At 34.8% G+C, this 15,528-nt stretch overlaps 1 protein-coding gene across 10 annotated transcripts in view; it reads left to right on the top strand.

Moving 5' to 3' along the window:
- ZNF385B (zinc finger protein 385B) overlaps positions 1-15,528 on the top strand; it is a 366,436-nt gene that overhangs the window by 286,458 nt on the left and 64,450 nt on the right. For 6 of the 10 annotated variants that reach the window (XM_054699900.1, XM_054699901.1, XM_054699899.1 and 3 more), the window contains one exon: positions 897-1,035. In XM_054699900.1, coding sequence (XP_054555875.1) covers positions 897-1,035 — 139 coding nt within the window. Of the gene's footprint in view, positions 1-892; positions 1,036-15,528 lie in introns of all 10 variants that reach the window. The other 4 variants (XM_054699903.1, XM_037523648.2, XM_037523644.1 and 1 more) reach the window with 1 other exon arrangement.

Genomic DNA, 15,528 nt, shown 5'->3' with positions numbered 1-15,528 from the left:
CAGAGCCTGTCTCCTGGTGAGCCATCTGCATCAGCAGTTACTTATCTGCAGGCTCTGGAGGCTACAGATTGAAGAAAAATGCTTATTGCTAAAGAGTGCTTTAAATCCCCTACACATGTGCTAAAACAGATATCTAAAGAGATGACAGCTAATGTAATTGTTAAAAGGGAGAGGTGCTAAAATAATGTAAAACTTACTAGAAATAGAAGTTGAAGACAAAAATTTGAGCTCCTGTCCTGATTCTTCCGTGTCCCCCAATACCCTGCTCTTACCCACACTATAATCATTCCTTTTAGATTCTCTTTAGATTTAGAGATTTAGATATCCAAAATCTAGACAACCTATTTCCCTCAAAGTAAGAAGAAATTTCCACTTGTTTTTTTAGAGAACAAATAGTTTGAGTCATAACATTCTTGGGAGCAGACAATAACTATAAGAGACCAAGGTTTCTTCTCCTTGTAAAGACCCAATAATTATCTCTAATTTGTATAAAACATGTCTACTAGTATTCTGTTATTCTGAATAGTAAAGAGCATGCCATTTCAAGAGGTTGCTCCCCTCCTCCTACATTTTAATCAACAGCAATGATTGAACACCACAATATTCTGCCCCACTTGCAGGCAAGAATCTGGGTACTATGTATCTCAGCTGAGTGAGAGGAGTCTTTGGTTCTTACCATACAGACACATTCTGAATCACAGTCTTAGAAAATGAGCAGGATTCCTGCCTTTTACCTCTATTTCTTCCTCCTGTGCCATTCCATGCTACTTCCAGGGCAACTTTCTTTCCTGCAAGTTGCAGCTCAGTACTCTTATTTTTGTGTTGTAGGTTGTGGAGGGATATGGATGTGGGTGAGAGATTGAATTCATTTTTTTTTGTTTGTTTTGGGCAGGTAGTACATGCCACACTACTACCCTCCCTGCTCTGGTGCGCACACCTACCCTGATGATGCAGCCTTCACTGGATATTAAACCATTCATGTCTTTTCCAATGGACAGTAATTCCGCTGTTGGGCTCTTTCCAAATTTTAACACAGTAAGTAAATGCAGTTTTCTTTTATTTGTGCCCTCTTTAATTTCTTTCTTTTATTATATTTGTGAACAGGTGAAGATGTAACCGGTTTCTAAAATGTATACTTTTAGATCATTTATTGTTTATACTGCGTAGTGGTATTATGAAAGATAGTGATTCACCCATGAGAGTTAGTCCAAACAATAGCCAGCATATTTATTTTACAAGTATTTCCACAGTTGACTTTTCACTTGCTGCTTTGTATGATTTTGACAGACTTTTCATTGGCCTGAGAACCCATATCACTTTTGGGATGCTGTTCACATGCTCAGCAACACAGTTTAGAAATATCAAGCCACATTGATTTTTCCCTACTACTTGAAGGGGAAAGTGAATACTTTATCTCCCTCAGTACATTTTTATTTGGGAGATACTTTAGATAGACTCTTACACAAACAGAATTTTTATTTGGCAGCTGTTGTGGATTATGTGATTCTTAGTTTATTAGTAAAAGAAAAAAGAAACTCTGTTTTTATGTATTGTTTGCATAATATTTTGACACATATGATATTTAATATCTGATAAATATTAGTGAATTCTGATAATTACCAATAGTGTTTATTCAGGTCAGCTGGCCTTACTTTATCTGGATGAAAGACATTTTGTAGGTGTGTCTAGTGGAGCGTGGCATCTTTCTCAACAGTAGAATTCAGCATAAAATCACTTCATAGCCAGAATCTAAGTTTATACTATGAGAAAGGGTAAACACTCCAAGTGATTGCACGAATTGTATCTCTTCAATCAATAAATTCACTCAGTTGGGGCATGATGGGCTACATGAGTGACAAAGCATTATAGAATATACCATAATTAAGAAAAAGAATTGCATTATCAACACCTCCAGACAGTGAGCATCTGAAATACCTTCGGATGTTACCTTTTGCAAATTTATCTTCTGTAAGAAGTGAAAACAGCAAGAGGATTTTTCCTCAAGGGTTGTAAATAAAATCTGCTGACAGGCCTTCTGTCATGGCTTAGCATTATAAGGTAATTAGAGGGTAAGGGTCCAGCCAACTGTTTAAAGAACACCGACCTTAACTTAGCAAGTAAGCAGTTGTATGTTTTTGTCTTCTTTGGGTCTTTTAGAGGCAAGGCAGGCAGTTAAAAAAAAAGAAGCATAAAAGTTGAGTATCATTTCTAGTGCAGTGGAGCATCTCAGTAAAGATAAATCATGTCTGCCCTGGTCATATTAATCCATCAGGAGTGACTGCTCAAAAGCATCACCCATGCCATTTCAGAAAACTTGATCTTAAGCGTGCTGATGTTATCTTCTATCAAAATGTGGATGCTACATTCCAGACTTAACTGAATTAAACTATACTGTTAGATAGTCATTAAGTATTTGTGTTTTTATTAAAGTACATTTGGAAAACAGCGTTTGTAGCCACTGCAGAAGTCTAATCGCTATCTGGAAGTCAACCTAACAATATGGACAGAATAATTGGTTCCTACTGTGGTTCACTTCTCTTTTTTAGCACAATACATAGATACATGTTTCAAAAATTCTAATTAAACATTAACTTTGAAAGCAAAATGTGAAAGTTACCATTCCCTGTCCCTGTGTACATACTTAATTCCTTTAATAGAGGAAATTGCCCTGAGCAGCTGATTTGCATCCTTCTGGTCATCTTTCCAGTCCCCTTCTAGAAATATGAAATGTACATACCTAATAACCCAATCACAGTTGCCTTTTCACAACTGTGGTCATCTAATTACACTATTATCTAAGTCCACTTCTTTCAATTATCAGAATGTCTTACATATAACTATCTGTTCTTCAGGCCTATAAAATGAAATTGGAAAGAACATTTTCACAAAATTTTTTTAAGATAAAAAGGCAGTTTCATAATGAATTATTAATGTATATGGCTTAGAGGTATACTAACTTGCCTTCTTGCTGCCTAACTTATTTACCGTAGCTAGAAATTAAGTTTAAGGTAGGTATAAGAAAAACTAAAGAATTACTCTACTAACAAAAGCTCACTTTTTTTCATTCTTGAAAGAAAAATAAACTTGTAATTTTCAAATTAAATTACCTTCTGTCAAGGTCAAGAATGGAGCAAAAAACTACATGAAATAATTTTTCTACTGTTTCTACAATATAACCAAGGCTTTTGTCAGACAGAGTATTATATACTTTGAGAGTATGATTAAAAATTAAGATCTCACAAGCAGAATCCTCTATCATGCCAAAATAAAAGAACTTGCAAGATAGTGGGTCACTTTGATTTTTCACTGAATTGCACTTTCAGTGATTTTAATCCTTTTTCCATAGACTTTTCCATTTTAGTGTACAATTCATCCAACATATTTCCTAGGGCAATTTCATAAAAATCGCTGTCCATATTTTCCCAGGAAAGAATTTTTGCATCACTAATAACAATAATTACAGAAACTTAGCTTATTTGTGATTTTACATCCTTCAAAAACTCAGATCTTATAACACTTTAGTTGACTGATTATTATTCCTATTGTTTAGAGAAGGAAAGAGTTAGGAAGGAAGAAATAAGACTTGAATTAGAATCTTCTAACTTTAAAACTCATGTTCTGGCTTTTCTATGGTTCTTTTGGTCTATGTAACCTCCCACCTCATTCAGTGTGAACAAAGCTCAATCAGAAATCTTTTGTGCTCTTTTTTGGAAGCATGGTAGACAATTTTCAGTAGAATCATTAAGTAGAGAAAGGAAAAGCTTTTTTGAATGTGTAAAATAAACCTCTACAGTCTGTGAAGCAGAATATATTTTTAAAAGTTATAATTTTTTGTTAACAAATTTTAAAAGTATATGCTACTTACTAGTTCCCTTATTCTTTGTAAACCAAGGTGAAAGCTATTATAATCACTTTATTAATCAAGAGTACTATGAGTAGATATAAGAAATACATTTTAATTCAGAATTATTATCAGAAGAATGAAAACACTGTACTCTGAGACTATAACTGAAAATTTTGGGGTTTTGAAGCTTTGCTGTATAAGAAAATTTAAATTATATATGTATATATATACATAGCTATATAAAAAACAATTTTTTTTTTTTTGTTTTTGTGGTGGAACATGATAATGTTTCATGAGAAACATAGCAAGAATGAAGTGAGATTCTTTCATATTCCAAAACAAAATAGGTGCCTGTTCTCTTCTAAATTGTACACAATGAAGAGTTTAATTTAGTAGTTGTCTTATATTCCGCACTGACAAAATCTCTTTCAGTGTGTATATAAGGAATAAGCAAATAATTTGTGTCCAAGCAGAGTTATGAAGAGTCATACAGACAAAGATGGAGTTTGGATCACAGATAATTTATGATGGGCTATGTGTCAAGGATGCACGTCTGGAGAATGATGATGTTAACACTGTACTTCAGCAGTTGTATTTTATAGCGGGACTGTTTTGATCCGCTTATAGGTAAAAGACTGTGCAAACCAAGACATAAATTTTTAAAGATCTTGATCTTTATATCTAAAGTGTAATAGGCTTCTCTGCCTGGCTACCCACTAATGCTTATTTCCATCACTGAGACCCCCGCTTTCCACTATTTGTCATTCAGGGCTTAACTTAAATGTGGGAAGTCTTCTGTGACTCTTCAAATCTGAATGAAGTTCCCATCCTCTGTATTTCCAACAAGCTTCCAGACTACTTCCATTATAGAAGTTGCCACACCACATTCTAATTACATGATTATCTATCTTCACTTAAAATGTCAGATCCTTGAGCAAAGGGGTTATATCTTGTCATTTTTGTGTGCTTGGTGTCTGGCACAAGAGTTCAATAAAACTTTTTTGAAGGAGAGGGTGAAGGAAGTGAGAAAAGGACAGAGGAAGAGGGCTCAGCTGCTGGATTTCAATGGTTTTCCCCCATCCCCACATCCAGCAAAAGCGCTTAAGAGCCCTTTCTAAGTAAAAGTATTAAGTCCAGTTTGCTTTTATTTTCCTGAGAACTATCATCATCCTTTTTTTAATTTGAAGGCAGTAATTAGTTATAAACTGTTCACCAGTTATAGTTCTGGCTTTCTGTGTGTGGATGGCATGAAAGTTTTGCAAGTATTTACTACATTCCTTCTCCCAGACCCTACTCTTAAAAGCATTTACTTAACAAAGTCACTATTTATTGAATTTTACTGAAAACATAATATATTCACAGAAGAGTGCTAGGTTTGGGGAAGAGGATAAACTAAATAAATAAAACAAAAATTTCCTAGTCCCCAGGAAACTTATGAGCATAAATAGACTAGAAAAAGCAAGAGAATAGTAAAAACCAAGAAATACGGGCAAAGTGAAAATAGTTACTCAAGTTTACATGTTCAAGAAACCATAAAGAATTTTTTTTATACTAGTAGTGCTATTTTCATTATTTTGTTAATCACTTTAAACTTGGCAGATGCTCCATGGTCATCCTTTAGTTAATGCATAAATTTTGGTAACTGCCAAAATCTGTTCAATAATCTCTCCTATTAAAATTAAAACCTCCCATCTCCTTTATTGTAGATACAACTTTTATCATCATTTAACCCAGCTACACTTTGTATTTAACATCTGGTATAGGCATAATGCTTGCTGTTTAATTCCCCTTAGGAAGAGACTTCTTTAGAATTTAAATAAGTTGCATACTTATCATGAGGAATGTATCAGGGTTAATATGATAAATCCTTATAGAAGACACATACACAAACCATATGAACCTTCCCAGATTAATATATGAATATCTAACACCCAAGTGAGATGGGATCTTTAAGAGGAATTAGGGCTAGATGAAGTCATAAGGGTGGTGCCCAGACCCAGATAATGGAATAAATGGCCTTAAAGAAGAGGCACCGTCTCCCCTGACCCCAGAGAGCTTGTCCTCTCTCCATGTAATGACATATAAGGCAGCCATCTATAAATCAAGATGAAAACTCAACAGATTCTGACCATGTTGGCTTCCAGATCTGGGATGCTAGCCTCCAGAATTGTGAAAAAATGAATTTCTGCTACTTAAGCCACCCAGTATTTGGTACTTTGCTGTGGCAGACTAGGAAACCTATGCAATCTATATATCGCATGTGATAAGTATATAAAATTTCCTTTCAACAGCCACATATTGGGTACAAGCATAGGTGCATAGGTGCACCTCTCCAGCACTATAGCTATATTAAGGGATACCTCAAGACCACAGTAATCTGTCAGTTCCTCTGCAAATTAATGGGCATTGTCCATTCCTCTTTGTTTCAAAAGTCTTTGTGAGTACTGCCATGTTTTTACAACTGCTCTCCAGGAATGTGAAGAAAACACAATGGAGGTCACTGCTGCTTTACTGCAAGAGTCTTAGTAATCTACCTCAATTTTGTGAAAAATAGTCCGATCTATAATACCTACCTTGAAATTATCTCTTCCTGACTCATGAACAATACATGGAGCAGAGTAAAGATTATTTCTAAAAGTATAGAGTCCCAAATTGCCCTGTGAGCCTTTGAATCACTCATGGCCAGTTGTGAAATGATCTATAGGTTTATCATTTATTTTCACGTTCTGGGTTTAAGAGTCATAGTTTGGCAATATCAATGAGAATTTAAATTTTTTTCTTTCTTGGAGTAGAAGTAATAATGTATTTTTTAAGGAAGTCAAAAAGAAATTTTGCATCAAGATCACATTTACTTGGCTAAGTCATGCCTGTTGCTCATGAGGTGTAATTTTAAGGAAACCTGAAGAAAGAAGATTTGGCTTTTTTACCTGCCTTTAATACTTTGATCTATTTAATGAAGTCCTTATTTAAGTATTTGGATACATATTTTTCTTGTATTTGATTTTAAGTAAAATACTAATACAACCCAAATACGAATCTTTGCCATTTAGGTCTTCTTTTTTATGCTAGTGCTTTGATGTCATTTAAAAGTTATATATTCTTAAGATATTGTATATCTTAAGATATTGTATATCCAACAGCTTAAAATGGCACATACATCCCAAATAAAAAAGATAATATGGCTGAATGTTTATTTTGTGGTATTCTTGGAATATTTTGAAGGGTCATATTCATTTATCTATTCTAAAGAAACATGGTATTAAAATATTCCAAGTTGAAATTTTCCATGGTTTCTCAAATTTACTTGAAGAAAGCAAAGGATCATTGCCTCTTTTCATACTTAGGAAAGTCAGCAACTATATTCCTTAGATCATAAGAAAAAGATGGCCATGGGAAATCTTTGAAATCTGGAACAAAGATTTTACACAATTATTTAAACATAGATTCTTGCCTAGAAAATTTTACATCCCTATTAAATACAATACAGAGAAAAATGATCTAAATATAACCAATGGGAGGAAAATAAAACTATACAGTGACCACTGTACTGTTGATCCCTCTCCTCTTCAAATCACAAGCATGTCATTTTAAAATTTAACTCCTGATCTCTTTAGATAAATCTCATGATTTACCTACTAAAGATTTTGTCCTTAAATCTCCCTGTTGTCTACTCTTAAAACCCTTTTAGAATATGTAAGATACCATTCATGTGGTATATATGTATGTCTACATGTATACTTACATGTGTGGTCACATGTAATTAAATTATTTGTTCAGAGAGTCTCAGAAAAGGCATTCATTCACAACTACTTACGGAATATCTACATGTGCCGGTCATTGTGCTAAGGTAGTGTTATAGTAAGACAGAAGCTGCCTACTGCTGTCTAATAGGAATTGCATCTTCTTCTTGTACAATTCATCATAACATAAGGGGTTCTGCTCATAGTGCATAGTCAATGCAAGTGAAAGAAGCTGCCAAGAAACATCAGATTAAGACTTTGATGAACCCTTATAAGGTGAGGGAACACAAAATTTTAGGAGCCCCAAAAAAGAGGCACCCTCAGTCCCACCCACTATGTCCTCTTGTGTGTCACTTTCATTACCCTGGTCTCAACCTCACATAGCTCTGGGGCCTCATCTTTAGTGCTAGAGTTTCAAGGATTATGTGTACTTGGAGGGCACATCAAATTTTCTGGCAAGACAGGTCTTCAGTCCTGGCGTTATCCCAGGTCAGCATTTTTCAAGAGTAGAGTCAACTTGAAAAAAAGTGTTTATGTCAGGCTCTTTTCTGAAAAAAAGTTTAATTTATTCTTAATAAATCTTCAGTTAATTAAGAAACCACAACAACCTTGTTCTTAAAATTCTTTCAATGACCAAAGATTTATGTGCCCGTGATAAAGTAGAAATCTTAATAAACATTAAAAAAGCAAAATATTATTGTACAGCTCATTCCCACAGACAAAAAAGATATTTCTAAATTTGTTCCTCGATGTGCATTGACAGCGGTAATCACATTTATCAAAAGTTTGGGGACCCATCCAATAGCACAGACTGGGTTTTCTTCTTTCCTATAGATTCTTACATTCTTCCCCCTTAGATTCTTATATTCTTATATGCAAACATATCTTGGAATGTTCCAGTCCCTTTACTTTTATAATTGCCATGAAAAGTGCTAAAGATGGAGTGCTATTTAGCAATCTGTGAAATTTTAGCATCTTTGCGGAACACAGAAGGAATTGTGGAAAATTACTTTTTTTCACAGACTTAGCTGTCAATTTACATTTTTTTACCCTCCTTTTAATGTTCTGATGTTGGAAATAAGATGAAAAACAAACTATAGGAACAATATATCTTACTTACATGAATTCTAGTATTGGAGGATTTTGCATATTTTAAAGACAGTCAACAATTAATTCTTTTTACATACCCACATATAAATTAAGCCACATATATCATTGATGGTATGACTGGATATTTAGAAAATGTCAGGAATTTAGTGAGAGTCTGTGAAAAAAACAGAACCTGATAACATATCACTATGCTGTTTTTAATAGTGTAAAGTACCCATGAAGAGCAAATGTAATAATGTTTATAAAAGGACTCTTAAAACCGAAACTCTATTCTTTTTAATAATATTTTATTAATATTTCTATAACTTTGATCTCTGCTTCCTAAACAATTGCATAATAAAGTTATCTTTATCACTGGAGCTGACTGTGCATTAGAGCAGTCCTAATTAAGACAGATGCTAAGGACATACATATGGCTAAATCCTAGTTTTTAAATTTTAGAAATTTACACTGTGGTTTAGTCATGTCTGGTACCAAACAGGTGCTCAGTTTATGTTAGCTGAATGAAACTGCAAGGGACATACTTAAAAATCAGTATCACCTGACCTAAAAGAAGTGAAGAAGCACTGCAACTAAATTTGGATCAGGAATGGGGAGAGGCTATAACTCTAATGGGTTTGGTTGGATTCCATTTTTTTGTTTATCTTCAACTATATTTAGATTTTAAAGGCTACATACAAAGATATTCTGAACTTAAGAACAGTCAAATGACACATTATATTTTTTTTAAAGATTTATTTTATTTATGCATACAAGAGCTGGGGTATAGGCCAGAGGAGGCAGTAGTGGTGGGGGTGTGTGATAGGATTCACCAGAGGCAGTGGGGAGCAGAACAGGCAGATTGACTGAAATACACTGCTGTGAGGAGCAGCAGGTGAGACAGGAGAGGTCTGCTGAGCCATGTGGTTTCTCCCTGGCAAGGGATCCAACTTGTGCTGCAGTGGCTGCTGATAGCTTCATAGTGCTGAGACTTAACCCTGATGACACATTCTCTTTGACTCCTGAAACAAAATGATGCTTTCTATTTCATTTTTAATATAATGTTGTCTTCCAAACATGAAATCTTCATTATCACTTGATTTACTAATCAGACTCACATGGTTAAAAATGGCAATGTTGAAAACTATTTTAAACTCAGTCATAGTATTCAAAATATTGACTTGTCCTTCAAGTGTTGATAATGGACATTTATTTCAAAAATCCTTTGAGCTTTGACTTAATGAATCTGCCTTTACCCTGCCTCCATCTTTTTTCTGAATTGAAATTGCCAATCATACTAGAAACACCCCCTTAATCTGATTTCTGAGCAGTGGCATCTAATGTAAATTTGATGTTTACTCAAAAAAGATTAATAGCTTAATATTCTACCCCTAAATATTATAGAGATCTTTAGGGTATGTACATATCTTTGAAACTATTTTTTTTCCAGAATACAAATATCAGCTTCAATAAAACTTTAAAGATTATGAGAGTGAGTATGTTCATAGCTCCATAGCTATTACAAACAGCAGAGAAATGCTATTGTGTTTGGACTTCTGGTGGGCAGAGAATATTTAAAAGAGAGACTTTTTAAATCAATTCCTTCATATAAAGAACTTTCTAGAAAGACAGCCTGTAACACACAGCTCATTCCTCCTTATGCAGTCAGACCTCCATTGTCTTCCGAGTGAGATGCTGCCTCATAGGCTTGGCCCTTTAATATGTGAGTAGCTTCTAAAGAAGCATTGTAACACCCAGATGTGGAGTTCTTTGAAAGCTACACTTCTGGGGAGCTGTCATTTTCTTACAGAGCAAGAGTAATATCAGAATTTCCTGGGAATCGGTCATCACAGGAAATTATCAGCAATTCATAGACTCCTTTTTGCGTTGGCTTTGGCCTTGAGGGTAATCACAAAAGATTATAGTCTCCATTTCAGCTTTCATATCACTGAAATATTCTTCTTCCCCGAGAGCATGATTGATTTCCAGAGACCAGCTTTTAACCCTAGTTTTCAGAGGCCATTCAGACAGCAGTGGTTTGATAACTACCAACAATTGTTATTGTGATATTGTTCTATTGTGAAGTGGAAATTTAGTGATTGCTAATTATACAAAATCTTTTACATGATGTAACATAACCTATGTTGTTAGATATAGGTGTTTATCCTATATATAAATGTGTTGGAAGGGGGAGACAGAAGAATGAACAATAATCTCAGATGTGTTCTGCAAATTCAAAATCTCAAGCATCCTAGTAGGCTGCATTTCAGAATAGAAAACAATAATTCAGAAACATTTCTGAAAATATTCATAAGTAGATAAAATATAAGTACTAATGATTGTTGTTTCATATCATTAAAACATTTAATGAACATTCTAGGGGATTTTGTGTTTCATGACAATCTGCTATGTGGTTCATGAAGGTTTTCTCCATTGCTTCATTAGGAAACCTTGATGCCATGTCCCTGGCCAAAATATTAGCAAACTAGATACATTTTTAACTTGATGCAGTTGTTTGATGTTTTCATATGTATGTCACTCTATGCAGAACATAGAGGCAGAAAGGGCTTTGTGAATATTTGAAATAAATTTGGTAGATAAAATAGTTTTACTTAGAAGTGACTACATTTCCTTACAAATTGCAAAGAAAAGGAAGACAGTTCATTTAAACTACTTTTGGTTTGAACTATAGCCTCCTTTCAATCATGTAAAGAGAATTATAAATCAAATGGATAAATGTTGAATGTCAATCTGTACCATTAACAGAGCTTTATTCAATAAAGCGATTTTCACCACAGAAAGCAGTGTAGGGCACTTTATTAAAGCTCTTTATTTTACTTTACAAGTATGATATGTTTTGTAGCGTAAATTCAGAGTTGAACTGAATTTTTTTTTTGGGGGGGGGGCCTCCCCGGTGGCACAGCGGGTTCAGTGCAGAGCTGTGAAGCTATCTGCAGCCTCTGCAGCACCAGTTCGATTCCCGGCCGGCCAGGAAGATTCCCACATAGCATGGCAGACCTTTCCTGTCGCACTTGCTGCTCCCCTCAGTAGTGTATTTCAGTTGTCTGCCTGTTCTGCTCCCCTCTCTGTCTCTGTTGAATTCTCTCACCCTCCTACGCCTCTGGCCTACACCCCAGCTCTTGTATAAAAATAAATCTTAAAAAAAATTTTTTTGACAAGAATAGTTTATATATATATATATACACATGTACTTCCATCCAAAAAGACAATTGCAAGATGAATATATTATGTAAAATATTTTTTATATTACATCCACAAAACCACTCAGGGACCACTTTCCCAATAAAAGTGCTAAAACATTAAGTGTGGTAGGTGAGCCTACAAGGAGAAGAAAGACCAATAGATTTGGAAACTTAGCACCAATGATCTTTAAAACTGTATCCATTAGTATTAGCAAAGTGATCTTTGGTTACTTGCATACATTTTTTTTCCCTGAAAAATAAATTCTTTTTTTTAATTTTTCAGACTTATTTTTGGCACTGAATTATAAACTATCAAAGTGCATTCTTGGAGATAAGTCTTGGAAGTTGTTACTCTTTTTAGATTTTATTTATTTATTTATTTATTTATTTATTTATTTATTTATTTATTTATACAAGCACTGGGTACAGTCAGAAGCTCGGGAAGGTGAGAGAATTCACCAGAGCCAGAGCAGGGAGCAGAACAAACAGACTGACGAAGTACACTGCTGAGGGGAGCAGCAGGCATGGCAGGAGAGGTCTGCATGCCTAGGTCACTCTTTTTAAAAGAGCAAAAGGAAAGTCCAAGATCTAGAAGACTATATGCTATATTAGAAATTAATCTGTCCTTCCAAAACCTCAGGATGGATCTCTTCTTCCAATGTGCTATAGAATAACCACTTTTCAAGACCTATCTTTCAACAAATCTCTATCTTATTTAGTATTTTGTACATCTATTGAAAAACCTGGCTTCAGTCCATAGCCCTGAAATTATAGATTTCTTGTTTTATTTCACCCTGAAGAGACACACAACAGAGCTAAAAATTCTTATTAATTCCATACTTTCTCATTTTCCTTAGAAAGGTTGTAACTTTTTTCATATTCTCTCAAAAGGGCAGCTGAAAATTTTTTACCCTATATTTGACAGATGTTACAGATCAAATCTGTATGCATCCATTGGCCAAAAAATATTTCAATTATAGGAACAACAGATCTTGAAGATAAAAATCCTTCCAAGAACTTTCTTTGCATACTGATGAAAAAAATGTCTCTTCTCTTGGTGGGTTTGATCACATCTAAGCATTTGCTAGTTCAAAAAAGGAAACAAAGAAAAGCTCTGGGTTTTCTTAGGAGACCTAATTCAGTTAAGTACTTTAATTTTTTCTTCCCACATTGAAAGGAGCAGTGGCAATTGATGTTGACAGTGGTCTGGGCTTCTATAATACATCACATTAACCAATTAGACCTTCCAATATGCATTTTAACTTCAATATGAGAACATAGGCCATTTAATTTCATATCTTTAGTTTTACTTATCTGATGTCTGAATATAAATATCAGCACCCAAAATATTGCTGGGTATGTGTGTGTCCTTGCAATGAGGTATGAGTGAACCTTCAATTAAGTGTCATGCCCACTGCAGACCTAAGTTGAAAGTCTTAAAGTTAAACTGAACTTTTGAAATGCTCTTTGATGTGGCTTCTTAAATTACCCAGCAGCATAACTACAGCTTTGCTGCATCATCCTTGATCCCTGGCAGCATGGAAAATCACCAGGGATGTAGAGCTAGCCAGGAAAATGGAACATTTTGCATTTGTACTGACCATATTTGTTACATACAAGGATCAACTGTTATATGTTCAATTCCAGTACAGTACACAGGTATAATCTCCAGACATTTCCAGTTACTAATGACTGTCTGAAAAAAAGAACTTAAAAAAATCACCTCTTCTACTCAAAATAGTTTAAAAACTATCTGTCCAAAGTGTTACTGGATTTTCCAGAAAATAGATGGTGAAACCACCCATTCATTTCTGTTTAGCATTTTTCTTTTGCCTTTTGATGAAATCTTTAAAACTCTAAGAATGTCAAAAATTGTTCAGGGCCGCGGCGAGCTGTGGCGCAGTAAGAATGACTATCATTAAGCAAGCAGCCAATGGGACAAAGCAGCCAATGGGATGAACGCATGTGTACAGCACGCTCTGTGCACGAGCCAGGCATGCAGGGAAAGTACCAACCAAAAAGAAGCACGCAGCCTGAACATGAGACACAGGCAAAGCGCAGGCACAGCACAGGGTCTATAAGGCATGTGCTAGAGGAAGTAAAGGTCCTCCATTTTGCAGCTTCTCATCCAGTGTGTCAGCCTCTCATTTCATCCCCAGCCCCTCTTCCGTGCGTCTCAAATCCCACGGGTCGGGACCAAGAATGAAAAACATTTTTTTTTTTTGTATTTTCTTCAAAAAGAGTTTTAGCTATTATACAATATGTACACTTAATTAAAAAACCAAATAATTTGTGGTCATTTTTACTACTGGTAAACCAAATGGCAGGCCCATCACAGTGTATCTAACCCCACTAGGAAGATCTCCAAATGAGATGCATCTAGCACTTAGCACTCCTCTATAAAGAACTTCCAAAATGCAGATCACTTTAGTTTCCCTTTCTCTTTGGAGAGAGAATGATAGCAGTGATGTAGAGATCCAGTGGCCTTGGTGCTTGATAGTTGAAGAAAACCCTCTGCCGAGCTCTCACAGACAGCTTTGTGGAGGAGGCCTCTGGCTCTGTAGTTTTTACCACTTGCATGTTTCTAATTCTGCATCAGATTCCTTACGTCATGGAATGTTGTCCTTATTTCATGTATTTGGTATGGTTTGACATGTTAAAAATTTCAGAATCAGTTCTCACAAGACAACCAAAATGTTTTTAGGAATTATCCGTGGTAATATTGGAAAGAAAGATTTTCTTAGCGATCCGTGGAAAAGTCTGTTTTTCATTTTTGTTTTATTATTTCATGGTACTTGAAAATACCTTGTTTTTTACTTTAGATATATGGGTTGCCTGACTACAATGTTGTTTTTTAAAAACTCTCCAGCAGCTAGACTACATACACATTTCCTAAAACAGCACATGATAGCCACTTACTAAATTTTGTTAATCAAGAAAATAAAGTATTTATGCAAATTGAAAATCATACATTTTATAAGTTTGATGTCATGGAAAAGAGCAAAAATTTCCAATAACAGAATTGTCAAAGTTGATATGAAACACTTAGCCTCTGAAAAAGTTGTATCTTTTACTATCAGAGTGATCTAGAAAAAAGACATTATTTTATGGCAGAAATACACATCTTTTAGCATTCTGTATATGTCTCTTTTTATTCTTCCAAAAATAAAACCAGTATGGAATTTCTTCCCACAAATTACTGGATCTTGCAGACATGGTTTTCCTTTCAAAATCTTCAAAAATCACAAGTTGTTATTTTCTTATTCTAGTCATCCTTTTTATCAGTGGAATAGAAAAATCTTGTTTGATGAATCCCAGAGTTTTTCAGAGAAAGTCTGACTATGGAGTTTGAGTGAATGATATCAAGCTTTTGAAAGTTTTTAAAGGGAAAATGTGAAATAGTAATTCGTGTGCTATTCTAATTGATTGCTTCAAGTCTCTGGACCAACCCCACTTATGTTTTCTACTGGGAATATTGAATACCACTAATGAGGCTCTGAAAGAGGTCTGGGGTCTCACTTAATGTCTGTAGCAACCTGATACTGCTAATTGTCAACCAGTCTAAAAATATTTAACATTTTGATAAAAGAGTAGTCCTCATTATCATTATAGTTGTAGCGAAAGCTTTTTGGATCTGAGATTTTTAGGTAAT

Source organism: Talpa occidentalis, unplaced genomic scaffold (assembly GCF_014898055.3).
Source record: "Talpa occidentalis isolate TD23 unplaced genomic scaffold, MPIMG_talOcc4v2.1 talOcc4.3, whole genome shotgun sequence".
Classification (NCBI taxonomy): domain Eukaryota; kingdom Metazoa; phylum Chordata; class Mammalia; order Eulipotyphla; family Talpidae; genus Talpa; species Talpa occidentalis.
This window is presented reverse-complemented; position numbering and strand designations above follow the sequence as displayed.